This window comes from Chiloscyllium plagiosum, unplaced genomic scaffold (assembly GCF_037043375.1).
Source record: "Chiloscyllium plagiosum isolate Xiang-an unplaced genomic scaffold, Cpla_swu_hap1 HiC_scaffold_4, whole genome shotgun sequence".
Lineage (NCBI taxonomy): Eukaryota > Metazoa > Chordata > Chondrichthyes > Orectolobiformes > Hemiscylliidae > Chiloscyllium > Chiloscyllium plagiosum.
Window position 1 is genome coordinate 11,533,479 of NW_028270142.1, and position 16,938 is coordinate 11,550,416.

Below are 16,938 nucleotides of genomic sequence, written 5' to 3' on the forward strand. Positions count from 1 at the left end.
ACAAAATTACTGACAGCAATAAGAAAGAGTATAAAAGCATCATTTCACAGTTTAGCTGACTCGAGTTGGCCACTCCTGTCCCTTTGCAAATGTCACTCAATTTCTCAACAGCTCTACATTAATGACAGGAGGGTCAGCTGGATCAACCGGTCCCTAACTAATTTTTAAAAATCAGAAAAATATTTGCAAGAATGAGGTACAGAACACTCACTTTAATAAGTATGAGCAAATTACTGCAGATGCTAGAATCTCTACTGAAAACAAAAGATACTGGAAATCACAGTGAGTCAGGCAGCGTCCATGGAGAGAGAGCAAGCTAACATTGAGTCTAAATGAAGTGCCAATTTGGACTCGAAATGTTAATCAGTATGAGTTCTAACCTTCCTTGGAAAACTGTCTCACAATTTGCAACCTATTATCATATCTTACCATTAGATATCAAAATAATTTGTCCAATGTATCAAGTTTTTAACATGAATGTTTAACACAGGTTTTTAAAACTGTTAACACAAATACTCAAATGCCCGAAGAACATTTGTGTTAGGATATTCCAAATCAACATGACTATTACTGAGGTGATGAGGAATGCCAACTGAGACCTGAATTCTCATTACATTACATTCTCATTACATTCTCACCATCGCATTGCTGTTGATTGATGTAGTAATATAAACAGTATGAATCACTATTCAGAAAAACCTATCACAGTGCAACTTCAATACATAAAACAGCCAGCTTGATTTCCTGCCCCAGTGCAGGATACTTCCCCTGGATAGGGAGTATTTTCAGGGGTATTGTTGAGTTAGTGCAGTAATTAAATTGAAGATTGAACAAAAGGAGCTTTATTATTGAGTTCATTCATTCTTCCCCTAAGCACCTGTCCATCAATGAGAAGAAAAACAATTTTCTAATGAGCTGGTTTGAACACAAGTAAATTTTAACAATAAAGGCTAACTGTAAAATAAAAGTCACCACTTACTTCTAAATCATTAAAAAACAGATGAGTGTCTGCGAGGTTGAAGATCATTTCTTCCATTCGCAGCCCAAGTGACACTGATGTAGGTGGATCCTGTAAATAAAGGTTCAAATAAGAAAACCGCACTTGTTGGCTAACACAAGGGTACTCTAACTTATTATTCTTATTGATCACGTAAGTGCATGATATCAATGTCAAGGGCCTTGTTTAAAAATTCAAACTGAAATCTCAAGCTTTTAATATTGACACATCTTGATGTCTGCTTTAGGAGTTCACAACAAATGGCAGGAGTTGTGTTTCAGAATTTCCACTCTAACAGGCCGGAATAGCAGAGTTGTTCTTTACTGGCTGAGTTGTTAGTCATTGAGACCATGTTCAGCCATAGTTTGGACATCCATAGATTAAAGAAGTAGAGTTGATGTTGTAATTATGCATATATTTGAAACACAAAAGTTTTGGATTGATTCAGTTTCCGGGAAGAATTTAACAATTGTTGGCATTTTCTAAATGGAGCTGAGGCTTTCCTGGTTAAAACGTTCAGCACTATTGATAATTTTGGCCGAGGTGTAATATGCATTGAAAGTTCTTGAGGTTTAAATTTAAAACGGCTATTATTTTGTGCTAAATTTAAAGGCAGGAGGTGATAGTATATACTAAAGTGTGCTTTGCCTTGTTTAACATGTGTAATTTAAAATATGGCAGGATACAAAATACAACTATGAAGACAGTCATTAATAATAATTAGATTTGGATGAGATTTGACAAAGAAATTGAAAAGTATGTTTATCTTTGTAATGTTTTTGGAAAGTTTTAACGGGCAGTGATGTTCAGTTCTGTGATATTAAAATAGATACAAATATATGCAAAACATAACAGAATTTAAAACAACAATAGTCATAGTCATACATCCGACAGTGTGGAAGCAGGCCATTCAGCCAAGCGAGTCCACACCAACCCTCCGAAGAGCATCCCACCCAGACCTCCCCTATCCCCGTGTCCCCACATTTCCCATGGCTAACCCACCTAGCCCGTGCATCCCTGAACACTATGGGCGATTTAGCAGAGCCAATCCACCCCAAACCTGCACATCTCCGGACTGAGGGGGGAAACTGGAGCACCCAGAACAAATGCACGCAGACCCAGGGAGAACGGACAAACTCCACACAGTCGCACGAGAGTAGGATCGAACCTGGGTCCTGGCACTGTGAGGTAGCAGTGCTAACCACTGTTAAGGTCACATAACATTTGTCACCAATTCACAGGACACTGTATGCTGAAAATTCTGCTTAATTGATGTAACATATAGATAATTTATTGCTTGGTTAATTGAAAACCAGTGCTTTTTTAAAATCAAAACCTATCACAAAACTGTTATCTATGACTCCTGCCTTGTTAAACAATTTCTCTTCCTGCTTCCAGCATTTGTAAACCTTGCATGACCTTTAGTTAAGGAAAATAGAGGACAAATTCTGTGTAATACACAAGGTTTAATTACTTTATCCAAAAGATTTGGCCCATTGGTATAATTCGCTTGAGAATATTTAGTTTAACTAGTTCAGCTGCATTTTTAACTTGCTCTGGTAATGAGAACAGGGAAATGCTGGTGTTAAAGTCACAGTAATGTGCTATTAACTGGGACCACACTGCAGATGTAACGCAGACTATTTCAGCAAAAATGTTTCAGGCATTGTGAGGTCTGAAGCTCCTGGTAGGCAGAAAACAGAAGCTGATGGGCCAAATGGCCTGTTTCCATGCTGCAGGGGATTGCATGAAAAAAAACCCAGGTGAGGTGGAGAGCTTGTGCAGGAAAGTCCATCTACAAAAATAAAACAGGCAGCACCCTGGCTCACCCTGGCACCCACTCTTGGGTGACTATCTGTGTGGAATTTGCCCCGTGTCTTTCTCTTTGTCCGCACAAGTTTCCTCCGGGTGCTCCAGTTTCCTGCTGCTGAGGTTAGGGTAGATTGGTCATGCTAAATTGCCTTAGTGTCCAAGGATGTGTAGAATGGGTGGATTAGCCATGGGAAATGCAGCGATAGGGTAGGGGGGGGGGGGGGTGGGTCTGACTGGGATGCCCTTCAGAGAGCTGGTGTGGATTTGTTGGGCCGAATGGCCTGCTTCCACGCTCTGGGGATTCTGTGGTAGATGGCAGCTTTTTCCTGCCCTGTTCTACGAGACCATCTGAAGATGACCACCAGGCTCAGAGGGGGGTGAGGTCAATGACACTCTGAATGTGGGGAAATTCTAGAACCTGAGTAAGACCATAAGACATTGGAGCAGAAATTAGGCCATTCAGCCCATCGAGTCTGCTCTGCCATTTAATCATGGCTTTCTCAACCCCATTCTCCCACTTTCTCCCCGTAACCCTTGATACCTTTATCTCAGTCTTAAATTTACTCAAGGACCTGGCTTACACAGCCTTCTGTAGCAGTGAATTTGATAGATTCAGCACTCTTGCTGAATTAAACCCGGGGAGTTTCATCGTGCCCTATAAAACATGGACCCAGTTATTCTTTAGGTGAGTATATTCGGAACACTGAATTATGTGGCTTGTTGAAGCCTAGAACAAAGAACAATACAGCGCAGAACAGGCCCTTTGGCCCTCGATGTTGCGCCGATCTGTGAAATAATCTAAGCCCATCCCCCTACACTATCTCATCATCATCCATGTGCTTATCCAAGGACTGTTTAAATGCCCCTAATGTGACTGAGGTAACTGCACTGACAGGGCATTCCACGCCCTTACCACACTGTGTAAAGAACCTGCCTCTGGCATCTGTCTTAATCTATCACCCCTCAATTTGTAGCTGTGCCCCTTCATATAAGCTGACATCATCATTCTAGGAAAAAGACTTTCACTGTCTACCCTATCTAATCCTCTGATCATCTTGTATGTCTCTAACAATTCCCCTCTTAGCCTTCTTCTTTCCAATGAGAACAGACCCAAGTCTCTCAGCCTTTTCTCATAAGACCTTCCCTTCAGACCAGGCAACATCCTGGTAAATCTCCTCAGCACCTTTTCCAATGCTTCCACATCCTTCCTGTATTGGGGTAACCAGAAGTGTACACAATATTCCAAGTGTTTTGTATAATTGCAGCATGACATTACGGCTCTGGAACTCAATCCCTCTACCAATAAAACCTAACACACCGTATGCCTTCTTAATAGCTCTATCAACCTGGATGGCAACTTTCAGGGATCTATGTACATGGGACTCCAAGATCCCTAGAAGGAGTAGAAAGCAAGATTGAGGGTGTCAGTGACATTGACTCCAATAAGCAATGTTGATATACATGGGCAGTTGGTTACGTGGGCGATAGAGATCTACAACAACCTGTCCACAGAGCTAAAACTCTTGATACTTGGCCACTTTCAGAAATGCAAGTACATTGTCCTGCATCCACAGATTCTAGCCATGATGCGGAGAAGCCAGTGTTGGACTGGGGTTGACAAAATTAAAAATCACACAACACCAGGTTATAGTCCAACAGGTATATTTGGAAGCACTAGCTTTCAGAGCACAGCTCCTTCATCAGATGGTTGTGGAGTATATTCTAAAAGATGAAAGACTTAACAACCCAGGTTTGTTCAATACACCTCTGGATGACACTGTACTCTTCTGCTAAAAAATCTGTGTCTTATGATCTAATACGCACAATCACCCGATAAGGGAGCAGTGCTCTGAAAGCTAGTTCCTCCAAATAAACTTGTTGGACTATAACCTGATGTTGTGTGATTTTTTTAACTTTGACCACGGATTCTGGCAGTGTAAACATTCCTGTAAACACTCTTCAGTGGTCTGAAGTCATTGGCTTGATGCACTCGTTTAAACTTCTGTAACTACACTCCTTACTCGAGCGTGCAGCAACTCATGCTTCGCCCTGACTGTATACTGCAATCACTGAAATACCAGGCAGCACAATGTTTACATGCTGCCTGCATCAGAAGCAATGGGGGCAGGAGGATCGAGCATTCCCAGCTGGCTTGCAGGTTTTCAAGTCTTATCAAATTTTGCAGCCGTTCAGCGACAAAATAGTTAAAATATGGCTGAAGTTGGATTTGAACTCAGAATTTGATGTTCGGTGAATTTGTTGACTGTTTCCAGGGGTAACATTTCTGCAGCCATGAAAAAAACCTTCCAGTTTACAGTTCCAAAGCTTTGTCTGATATTTTCAATCGCAATGATATTTCACGGAGGCCGCAAAGAAATTAAATTTGGCAACTCAGACTTCTTAAAATGTTGTCTGAGACTCTGAAAGCTATAATTATTTAACAGCTTGGTGACAAATTTGCTGTGCACCCTTTGAGACCAAAGTGATGGAAAAATTGTGCTCAATTAAACTTTCATTTTCTGTTAAATCAACTAATTGGAAGTTAATTACTCCAAGTTGTAATAACACACCCGAGGAGAAAGTTTACAATGCTCACATGTTTATAAGGATTTGCAGTTCAATAAGACAATCTTAAAAGGTGTGGTTGAACTGTGAACAAACCTTTGAGGGGGGTAAGGATTAGCTGTAAAGAGAAAATGACAGCTTGCTTTAGAATCTTAAACAGAGCTGTGTTCCAGAGGGTGGATTGAAAACATAGGCTCTTTGCCATTTTTAATTTCACTTCCACTGAATCACACAGTTCAAAAATGTTGAAGAACAGGAATTATTAGTTAGTGCAGTCCCACAATGAATAACGATTATAGTTTTATCAGGGCAATGTAAAGCAAAGGATTATTTCCACCTATATTCTGTGTAACAATGCTTATAATCAGTACAAAAAAACTACAGGGAGGTGTAGGTATTATAAGAAATTTGACCCCTAAACGTACTTTATAAACATATGCACATTGGGATATATATATATATATATATATATATATTCTCCCAATTGTGAGGTTCCTTTATTAAGTGGTTAAATACAGCACCAACTAGTACAGGAAATTTGTAGATGCAACCATGCAAGAAAATGTCAGGCTTCAGCTGCTCTTTAGTTTTTGCACCTGTCTTCAGTCATCAGTGCGATCTCCCGAATGTCAGCTTTTTCCCCAGCTTCCAAAATCTAATCACCATGCAGCTGGTTTGAACTGTCAGGTTTATGTTTAAGAATTACTGATGCCAGTTGAGATAACTGATGAGCATAACAGGGGAACCTTATCCAACTTATATTTCTTGCTCTGCAGCCAAGAGCAGACATTGCTCAAAGGAGATTTTCACCAAGTAACATGGCTAACCAACATCCCCCTAACTCGATCACAGTCTCAACCTACGACTAAACAAGATTGAAGAAACATTGAAAAAAGGGCTATTGACTTTATTAACATCAAACTAGTCATTTTTTTCCTGCCAATTTATTCTCTCCTTTATAAATTATTGATTTACAATTGAAATATACTTCCCAGATACTGATAGCCCACATTTTAACTCTCTTGCAAATGGTCATTACTCAAGTTGTAGTACACATCATTAAAATGTATTTTGTTTCTCTATTTCCCCCGACTAAAATTAAACTTTGCACTTTCAACATTATACCCAAATTACCTTCCTTATCGAGATATACAGTCATACAGCACAGAAACATATCCTTTGGTCCAAACAATCAATGCTGAACACACCCCCAGACTAACTAGTCCCACCCGCCTACTCCTGGCCCATATCCCTCCAAACCTTTCCTCTTCATGTACTTATCCAAGTATCTTTTAAAAGTTGTAACTGTGTCCACATCCATCACTTCCTCAGGAAGTTCATTCCACATGTGAATCTCTGTGTAAAATATTTGCTCACCTAATAAGAAAGGGATCACCACCTTATTGGGATTGTATTATAGACCCCCCAATAGTCAGAGGGAAATTGAGAAACAAACTTGTAAGGAGACCTCAGCCATCTGTAAAATAATAGGGTGGTTATGGTAGGGTATGTTAACTTTCCAAACATAGATTGGGACTGCCATAGTGTTAAGGGTTTAGATGGAGAGGAATTTGTTAAGCATGTACAAGAAAATTTTCTGATTCAGTATGTGGATGTACCTACTAGAGAAGGTGCAAAACCTGACCTACTTTTGGGAAATAAGGCAGGGCAGGTGACTGAGGTGTCGGTGGGAGAGGACTTTGGGGCCAGCGACCATAATCCTGTTAGATTTTAAAAAGTGATGGAAAAGGATAGACCAGATCTAAAAGTTGCATTTCTAAATTGGAGAAAGGCCAATTTTGACGGTATTAGGCAAGAACTTTCAAAAGCTGATTGGAGGCAGATGTTTGCAGGTAAAGGGAAGACTGGAAAATGGGAAGCCTTCAGAAATGAGATAACGAGAATCCAGAGTAAGTATATTCCTGTTAGGGAGAAAGGAAAGGCTGGTAGGTATAGGGAATGCTGGATGACTAAAGAAATTGAGGGTTTGGTTAAGAAAAAGGAAGCATATGTCAGGTAGAGACAGTATAGATTGAATGAATCCTTAGAAGAGTATAAAGGCAGTAGGAGTACAATTAAGAGGGAAATCAGGAGGGCAAAAAGGGGACATGAGATAGCTTTGGCAAACAGCATTAGGGAGAACCCAAAGGGTTTTTGCAAATACATTAAGGACAAAAGGGTAACTAGAGAGAGAATAGGGCCCCTCAAAGATCAGCAAGGTGGCATTTGTGTGGAGCCGCTGAAAATGGGGGGATACTAAATGAGTATTTTGCATCAGTATTTACTGTGGAAAAGGATATGGAAGATATAGAATGTAGGGAAATAGATGGTGATATCTTGCAAAATGTCCAAATTACAGAGGAGGAAGTGCTGGATGTCTTGAAACGGTTAAAGGTGGATAAATCCCCAGGACCTGATCAGATGTACCCGAGAACTCTGTGGGAAGCTAGAGAAATGATTGCTGGGCCTCTTGCTGAGATATTTGTATCATCGATAGTCACAGGTGAGGTGTTGGAAGACTGGAGGTTGGCAAACGTGGTGCCACTGTTTAAGAAGGGTGGCAACGACAAGCCAGGGAATTATAGACCAGTGAGCCTGACGTTGGTGGTGGGCACATTGTTTGAGGGAATCCTGAGAGACAGAACGCACATGTAAACATGGTTTTGTGCGTGGGAAATCATGTCTCACAAACTTGATTGAGTTTTTTGAAGAAGTAACAAAGAGGACTGATGAGGGCAGGGCGGTTGATGTGATCTATTATGGACTTCAGCAAGGCGACAGACAAGGTTCCCTATGGGAGACTGGTCAGCAAGGTTAGATCTCATGGAATACAGGGAGAACTAGCCATTTGGATACAGAACTGGCTCAAAGGTAGACGAGAGAGGGTTGTTTTTCAGACTGGAGGCCTGTGACCAGTGGAGTGACTCAAGGATCAGTGCTGGATCCTCTACTTTTTGTCATTTACATAAATGATTTGGATGCGAACATAAGAGGTACGGTTAGTAAGTTTGCAGATGACACCAAAATTGGAGGTGTAGTGGACAGCGAAGAAGGTTACCACAGATTACAACAGGGAAGTGGCAGATGGAGTTTGATTCAGATAAATGCAAGGTGCTGCATTTTGGGAAAGCAAATCTTAGCAAGACTTATATACTTAATGGTAAGGTCCTAGGGGGTGTTGCTGAGCAAAGAGACCTTGGAATGCAGGTTCATAGCTCCTTGAAAGTGGAGTCACAGGTAGATAGGATAGTGAAGAAGGCGTTTGGTATGCTTTCCTTTATTGGTCAGAGTATTGAGTACGGGAGTTGGGAGGTCATGTTGTGCCTGTGCAGGACATTAGTTAGGCCATTGTTGGAATATTGCATGCATTTCTGGTCTCCTTCCTATCGCAAAGATGTTGTGAAACTTGAAAGGGTTCAGAAAAGATTTACAAGGATATTGCCAGGGTTGGAGGATTTGAACTACAGGGAGAGGCTGAACAGGCTGGGACTGTTTTCCCTGGAGCGTCGGAGGCTGAGGGGTGACCTCAGAGGTTTGCAAAATTATGAGGGGCATGGATAGGATAAATAGACAAAGTATTTTCCCTGGGGTCGGGGAGTCCAGAACGAGAGGTCATAGGTTTAGGTGAGAGGGGAAAGATATAAAAGAGACCTAAGGGGCAACATTTTCACACAGAGGGTGGTACGTGTATGGAATTAGCTGCCAGAGGAAGTGGTGGAGGCTAGTACAATTGTAACATTTAAGAGGCATTTGGATGGGTATATGAATAGGAAGGGTTTGGAGGGATATGGGCCGGGTGCTGGCAGGTGGGACTAGATTGGGTTGGGATATCTGGTTGGCATGTTGGCCAAAGTATCTGTTTCCGTGCTGTACATCTCTATGACTATAATCAATCTTTTCCTTGTGCAGATTCCATAGCATCTTCTTCACATCTTACTTTCCTGCTTAGCACCACATCATCAGTAAACATAGACACGTTAGAGTCAGTCTCTTCACTGTGCTATTAACATGGATTGTTGCTAACTGAGGGCCAGCACTGATCCTTGCAGTGTCTAGCTGTGAGGGGGTAGGTTTAAGGAGATGTGAGACACTTTTATTTTTACACAGAGGGTAGCAATGCCTGGAATGTGCTGCCCGAGGTGGTGGTGGAGTCAGATATAGTAATGTTTAAGAGGCAGCGTGACAGACATGTGAACAGGCTGAGACTGGGGGGGGAGATACAGACCATGCAGAGGCAAAAAGTTTTTCGATTATGAAGGCATCGTGTGTCAGTGCAGTCTTAGTGGGCCGAAGGGCCTGTTTCTGTGCTTTACTGTACATACAAAACCTGCTAAAAACCCAGGGGTAAGGTTACAGATCAGGAGACCCATTCAAATATAAGGAATCCAAGTGTGACCTTCTCATGCCATTAAGACAGCTAAGGACCAATCCCGCTCCAAACTAGAGACCCAGTCAGACACCCGGCAACAATGGCAAGGACTGAAAGACATCACGGGTTCTAAAAAGAGACAGTGCAAGATAGCAGACGATGATATATCCCTCCCAGATCATCTCAACACCTTCTGTGCTTGCTTTGAGCAGAATTTCGGTGGAGAAGTAACACCTATTCCGACAAGTCCTGACGAACCTATCCCAACAGTCACTGTATCAGAGGGCAGGTCAGGTTTCCTTCATGTGAATCCAATGGCAGCGATGGGACCAGATGGAGTACCAGGCCATGTTCACAGAGAATGCACAGATCAACTGGCAGAGGTCTTCTCGGACATCTTCAACCTCTCCCTGCAGCAGGCCACTGTCCCTGTCTGTTCCAAGAGGCCAACACCATCCCTGTGCCTAGGAAGTCTCAATGAGTACCGCCCAGTGGCCTTCGGTGGTCATGAAGTGCTTAGAAAGGATGGTCATGGCATTAATCAACTCCAGCCTCCCCACTACTCTTGACCCACTCCAATTTGTCTATCGGACCAACAGATCCACATGAGATGCCATATCACTTGTCCTTCGCTGCTCCCGAGAACATCTTGACACCAAGAACAGTTACGTAAGAATCCTACTCATTGACTACAGTTCAGCGTTCAACACTATTATCCCCTCGAGACTGATTACTAAACTTAGTGATCTTGGACTAAGCCCCACTCTCTGCAACTGGATCCTCAGTTTCCTGACCCACAGGCCACAATCAGTGAAGATTGGGGACAATATTTCATTCTCACTAACATTCAACACTGGAGCCCCCCCCCAGGGGTGCGTACTCAGCCCCCTACTGTACTCACTGTATACTCATGACTGCGTCACCAAATACCAGACTAATGCCATTTACAAGTTCACTGATGACACCATCATAGTGGGTCAAATCTCAGATGGCGATGAAACAGACTACAGGCGGGAGGTGGAAGACCTGGGAAAAATGGTGCACTGAGAACAACCTAGCTCTTGATGCCGGCAAAACCAAGGAACCCATTATTGACTTTTGGCGGGATGTTACCCATGCCACCCCTCCCCCTACACATTAACAGCACAGAGGTGGAACGAGTGGAGAGTGTCAAGCTCCTGGGAGTGGTTATCCACAACAAGCTTTCTTGGACTCTTCATGTGGATGCACTGGTTACAAAGCATCAGGCAGCTGAGGAAATTTGGCATGATGGCGAATACCCTTGCCAACCTTTATAGGTGTGTCATTGAGAGCATTCAGGATGTATCACTACCTGATATGGCAACTGTACCATTCAAGATCAGAGACAGTTACAGAGAGTGGTGAACTCAGCCTGGACAATCACAAAGGCCAATCTCCTATCTGCAGAATCCGCTGTCAAGGAAAGGCCGCCAGCATTCCTAAAAATCCATCCCACCCTGGCAATGTTTTTCTTCAACCTCTACCATCGGGGAGAAGGGACAGAAGCCTGAACATGCACCAGCCAGTTTCATAACAGTTTCTAGTTGTTAGAATACTGAATGGACTCTCAAACTCTTATTAACATTCGCCTTATCAACATTTTCCTCACTACTATCAGGTCAGAGGAACACTCACTCAACCTGAAACGTTAACTCAGATTTCTCTCCACAGCTGCTGTCAGACCTGCTGAGCTTTTCCAACACTTTCTGTTTTTGTTTCCAATTTCCAGCATCCGCAATTCTTTTGGTATTATATATTCCTTCACAGATGGTTTGTGTCCTCATCACAACTTACTTTCTGACCCATCATCAGCAACCTTAGCATTCACACACTTGGTCCCTCCATTCAAGTCATCCTGATAAATTATAACTTAAGAACAACCAACACTGGTCCCTGTGGCACAACAATCACCACATGCAGTCATAGAGATGTACAGCATGGAAACAGACCCTTTGGTCCAACTTGCCCATGCCAATCAGATATCTTAAATTAATCTAGTCCCATTTGCCAGCACTTGGCCCGTATCACTCCAAACCCTCCCTATTCATATACCCAATCAGATGCCTTTAAAAATGTTGTAATTGTACCAGCCTCCACCATTTCCTCTGGCAGCTCATTCCATACACGCAAAACCCTCTGCGTGAAAAGATTGCCCCTTAGATTTGATTAGATTGCTTACAGTGTGGAAACAGGCCCTTCGGCCCAACAAGTCCACACCGACCCTCCGAAGAGCAACCCACCCAGAGCCATTCCCCTATGTTTACCCCTTCACCGAACACTATGGGCAATTTAGCATGGCCAATTCACCTAACCTGCACATCTTTGGACTGTGGGAGGAAACCGGAGCACCCGAAGGAAACCCACGCAGACACGGGGAGAATGTGCAAACTCCACACAGACAGTTGCCTGAGGCGGGAATTGAACCTGGGTCCCTGGCGCTGTGAGGCAGCAGTGCTAACCACTGTGCCAGTCCCTTCTAAATCTTTCCCCCTCACCTTAAACCTTTGCCCTCTAGTTTTGGACCCCCCCCCCCAAAGGAGTAAATGACAGGTGGGGATAGAGCACAAAGAGAGAAAGAAGGAAATTTGGACAGACAGTGTGGGAGGATGAATAGCTGCTAATGGGGACTAGCAGTGACACTTTGCATCCACATCCAAAGGATCATTATAGGAGGTAAAAGAAGTGATCAGGAAGATAATTTGAATATTGTTGCTTATTACATGGGGAATGTTTTTCAACAATTGATGAGGGCATATTTGGAGTACTGTGTACAGATTTGAACTCCTTACTTAAGAAAGAAACACCAAGAAAAAAAGTCTCAAAAACAGTTTTGAAAAAGGTCACTTGTTAGGGGTGGATGGCATAGAGTCATAGAGATGTACAGCATGGAAACAAACCCAACTCATCCATGCCAACCAGATATCCTAAATTAATCTAGTCCCATTTGCCAGCAGTTGGCCTATATCCCTCTAAACTCTTCCTATTCATATACCCATCCAGATGCCTTTTAAATGTACCAGCCTCCATCACTTCCTCTGGCAGCTCATTCCACACACACACCAACCTCTGCATGACAAATTTGCCCCTTAGATCCCTTTTAAGTCTTTCCCTTCTCAACTTAAACCTATGCTCTTTAGTTCTGGACTCCCCCATCCCAGGGAAAATACCTTGACTATTTATCCTATCCATGTCCCTCATGATTTTATAAACCTGTATAAGGACATTCCACAGCCTCCAATGCTCCAGTGAAAATAGCCCCAGCCTATTCCACCTGTCCCTTTAGCTCAAACCCTCCAACTCTGGGAACATCTTTGTAAATCTTTTCTGAACCCTTTCAAGTTTCACAACATATTTCTTATAGCAGAGAGACCAGAACTGAACACAGTATTCCAAAAGTGACCAATGTCCTATACAGTTGCAACATGACCTCCCAATCCTGTACTCAATGCACTGACCAATAAAGGAAAGCATACCAAATATCTTCTTCACTATCCTATCTATCTGTGACTTCTCTTTCAAGGAAGTATGAACCTACACTCCAAGGTCTTTTTGTTCACCAACACTCCCTTGGACCTCACCATTAAGTGTATTAGTCCTGCCCTGATTTGCTTTCCCAAAATGCAACACCTCATATTTTTCTAAATTAAACTCCATCTGCCACCGCTCAACCTATTGGCTCATCTGATCAAGATGCAGATGTACTCTGAGGTTACCTTCTTCGCTGTCCACTACATCTTCAAATTTTAGTGACATCTGCAAACTTACTCGACTGGCTAAGCCTCTGTCGATAAGAGTTTATAAATTGAGAGGTGATCTCATTGAAAGCTGCAGTCAAGTTCCTGCCACAAACTCTGTTCCCTAACCACCAGCACCATCCCTTGCCTTGACTATTGTGTGAGGAATGGAATTGAACATTGTGGAGACTGAACCAGGTTATTGGCAACTTTTTGAGTCCTGTCCAACCTCGAGCTGAGTGTTTGATGCCATATCCTGCCAATTGGGAAGATTGCCTGCATCGTGTTGCTGAGTCCCTCACTCACCTATTGCTTACTTATCTATGCTACTTAACTCTGTGATCTGCCTGTATTGCTCGCAAGGCAAAGCCTTTCACTGTGCTTCGGTATACGTAACAATAAATTCAATTCAAATTCAAACCTGCTGAAAAACATGAATTCATGTTTTTCGAGTCGGTCCATTCAACTGCTTTCCTGGTTGATCTTTCACCTGTCAGCTGCTTTTTATCAAATTCTCTGGATGTATTCTAATTCGCACCAATGTCTTTCACCCATCCCTATCTGCTTACTGAGCTATGCCGCCTCCTGGTTGGCCAGTGTTTAAAGTTCTTCTGATTCTTGTTTGCAAATCCGTCGCTGCTCCCTCACATCACTCTGTCTGTGAATTTGGCTCTAGCCATAATTCCTACACCATGTACGCATGTACGTGCATGCAAAAAGAAATGAGCCCTGTGCTGTATGAATAATTTTGGCCTCTTATGTGCTCCTGAAATTCATCAGGCCTCTATTAGTATCCCTCTCTGTCTTCTGTGGTTGATACTCCAAGATCTGAAAATCCACCTCGAAGCATCACCGCAGCCTTTCTCCTTACTTCCTTTTAAGACCATTTACAAAACACACACTGTGATCATCACCTGTCTAAACATCTCCTCATGCAGTTCAATGGCAAATCCTGTTTTATAGTGATCTTTAGGGTATTTTACTGTGTAAAACATGCTTTAAAGGTGCACTGTTATGGGCACTTAGTTATTATTGGGTAACGGAGGGACAGGAGAACAGCAGTCTTGTGAACGAACTCATAAACTTGAGCAAAGTTTATGCAGCAGATTGGAATTAATGTTGTTGATAAAGTGCTGATTTAAAACTGACAATTCTGCAGGCCCCAGTTTTTTGTGCATATGTTAACATTGTGTATGTATTAAGATTGTTTTAAAGGGCATTGAGTGACACAACAAGCAAAACTAATGTCATTTACAAAATGCTGTGCAAGAACTGTAACAAACACTACATTTGACAGACAGGCAGAAAACTAGCCACCAGGATACATGAACATCAACGAGCCACAAAACGACATGACCCTCTCTTACTGGTATCCTTACATACAGATAAGGAAGGACACCACTTCGACTGGGACAACACATCCATCCTTGGACAAGCCAAACAGAGACATGCATGAGAATTTCTAGAAGCATGACATTCCAACTGGAACTCTACCAACAAAGACATCAAGTTAGACCCCGTCTACCCCACTCTGTGAAAAAGAACAGGAAATGACATAACCAATCCAAAGAAACTCAAACATATAAATAGAAAGCAGGAATCATCAGCAGTGCTTCACCCAGCGGCCTACTGAAGATGTTGCCTACTAGGGTGACGAAACATCTGGAAATGAACCTTCCAGCTCAGCGAGCAAACCGACATCCAAAACCTCAACCTGAGCTACAAATCTTCTCAAAGCTCGCTGGGCACTCAGTGAGTTACAGAGATTTCCTCTTATGCCATGAGATTTACTTTCAGCCAGTTTGGAATTGTATTTCTGTAACTCCACAGTGCTTCAGGTAGAGCAATGCCTTTTGATGTGCAGCAAATTCACAAAAACCTTTTGTTGGAGGGAATTATTAGGGAAAGTAAACTTAGTCGGTATCCACAAATGTTTCACGATACAACAATAAGTGCAGGGATTGGTTAAAAAGATGTTGTTGAAGATATGTAGCGCTCCGCACAGTTTGAAATTAGAAAGAGGAGAGGGATAGAGAAATTTTAAAACTGCAGCTGATGCAGAAGAGAGAAATATCTGAGAATATTAACTCAGAAAATTGTTTTTAGTATAAGGATGAAGTAGAGGACTGTAACCAAATCAATTAAATATGAAGAGGAAAAAGACGGAGGTATTAGGGTCAGAAAAGAAATGAGAAGAAATTTTGTTTTATTTCACAAGTGTAGGCTAATCTTGCAATAAAAACTATGGGCATAAACTGTGGGAATTGGAAGCAATTATTTTACAGGATGATTTAGATTAACAGAATTAAAAGAAACTGAGTTACAAACTGGACTTTGGCAGAGGAACATCACCCATATGTGGGATATTTGGGAGGGTTGAAAAGAAATATAATTTAGAAAACAAAAGAAGAAATTATGGTGATGTGGCAACATTACTGTCTACAAGATGCACTGCAGAAATTCACCAAAGATCCTCAGACACGACCTTCCAAACCCACAATGACTTCCATCTGCAAGGACAAGGGCAGCACCATCCTGACTTTGAAATATATTGTCATTCCTTCAGTGTCATTGGGTCAAACTGCTGGAATTCCCTCCTTAACAGTACAGTAGGTCTCAGCACGTGAACTACAACGGTTCAAGAAGGCAGCTCACCCCCACTTTCTCAAGGGCAACTAGGGACGGGCAATAAATGCTGACCCAGCCAGTGATGTCCCCATCCGGGGAGTAAGCCAAGAAAAAAGAAATAAGATCCTGAGGGTGGTTGCTGAAAGGATTCCTCAAGAAGGGTTATACCCGAAATGTTGATTTCTCCACCTCCTGATGCTGGCTGGCTTGCTGTGTTCTTCCAGCCTTCTGCTTGTCTACAAAAGGATGTCATGAATTGTGGGAGAGACTAGAACTAGAGGTCACGGTTTTAAAAGGAGGAGTCTTTCGTTTAGAATGGAATTAAGTAAGACATTTGTCCCTCAGAGCATCATGAGCTTTTGAAACTCCCTTGCCCAAAGAGTTGATGCAGTCTGGGGCAGAGGACAATAGATTGTTGGCTAGGTCAGATCGTGGAGAAGGTAATGCAATCATAGCAGCCCATGATCTTACTGAATGGCAGAGCAGGATAGAGCGGATGAATAGCTTGTTGTTCTTAATTTGTAATATTCTATTGTTATTCGATTTCCCCTCCTTTAACTAATCCTTCAACTGTACCTCAAATACTATAAACCCTTATGTTGCAACCTTTTGTGTGGAACTTATTGAATGCCTTTCAAAAATCCCAATATGCTTGTCATTCACCTACGTTATTGACTCTGGTAGTTATAATTTTAGAATAGGTTAGTCAAAAACAAATTTCCTTCCGCAAAACTAGGCTGAGTCAGCCAAATCTTCTCACAGCACACACCTGTAAGAATGGACACCAGCATTTTCCTACCAACTGCTAAATG

At 42.3% G+C, this 16,938-nt stretch overlaps 1 protein-coding gene across 10 annotated transcripts in view; it reads right to left on the reverse strand.

The window, feature by feature from the left end:
* Positions 1-16,938, reverse strand: part of eya1 (EYA transcriptional coactivator and phosphatase 1) — a 215,219-nt gene that overhangs the window by 79,124 nt on the left and 119,157 nt on the right. For all 10 annotated transcript variants that reach the window (XR_015756901.1, XM_043689214.2, XM_087985962.1 and 7 more), the window contains one exon: positions 980-1,069. Coding sequence is in view for 9 of the 10 variants with exons in the window: in XM_043689214.2 (XP_043545149.1) it covers positions 980-1,069 (90 nt within the window). In the remaining variant the exon portion in view is untranslated. The remainder of the gene's footprint in view (positions 1-979; positions 1,070-16,938) is intronic.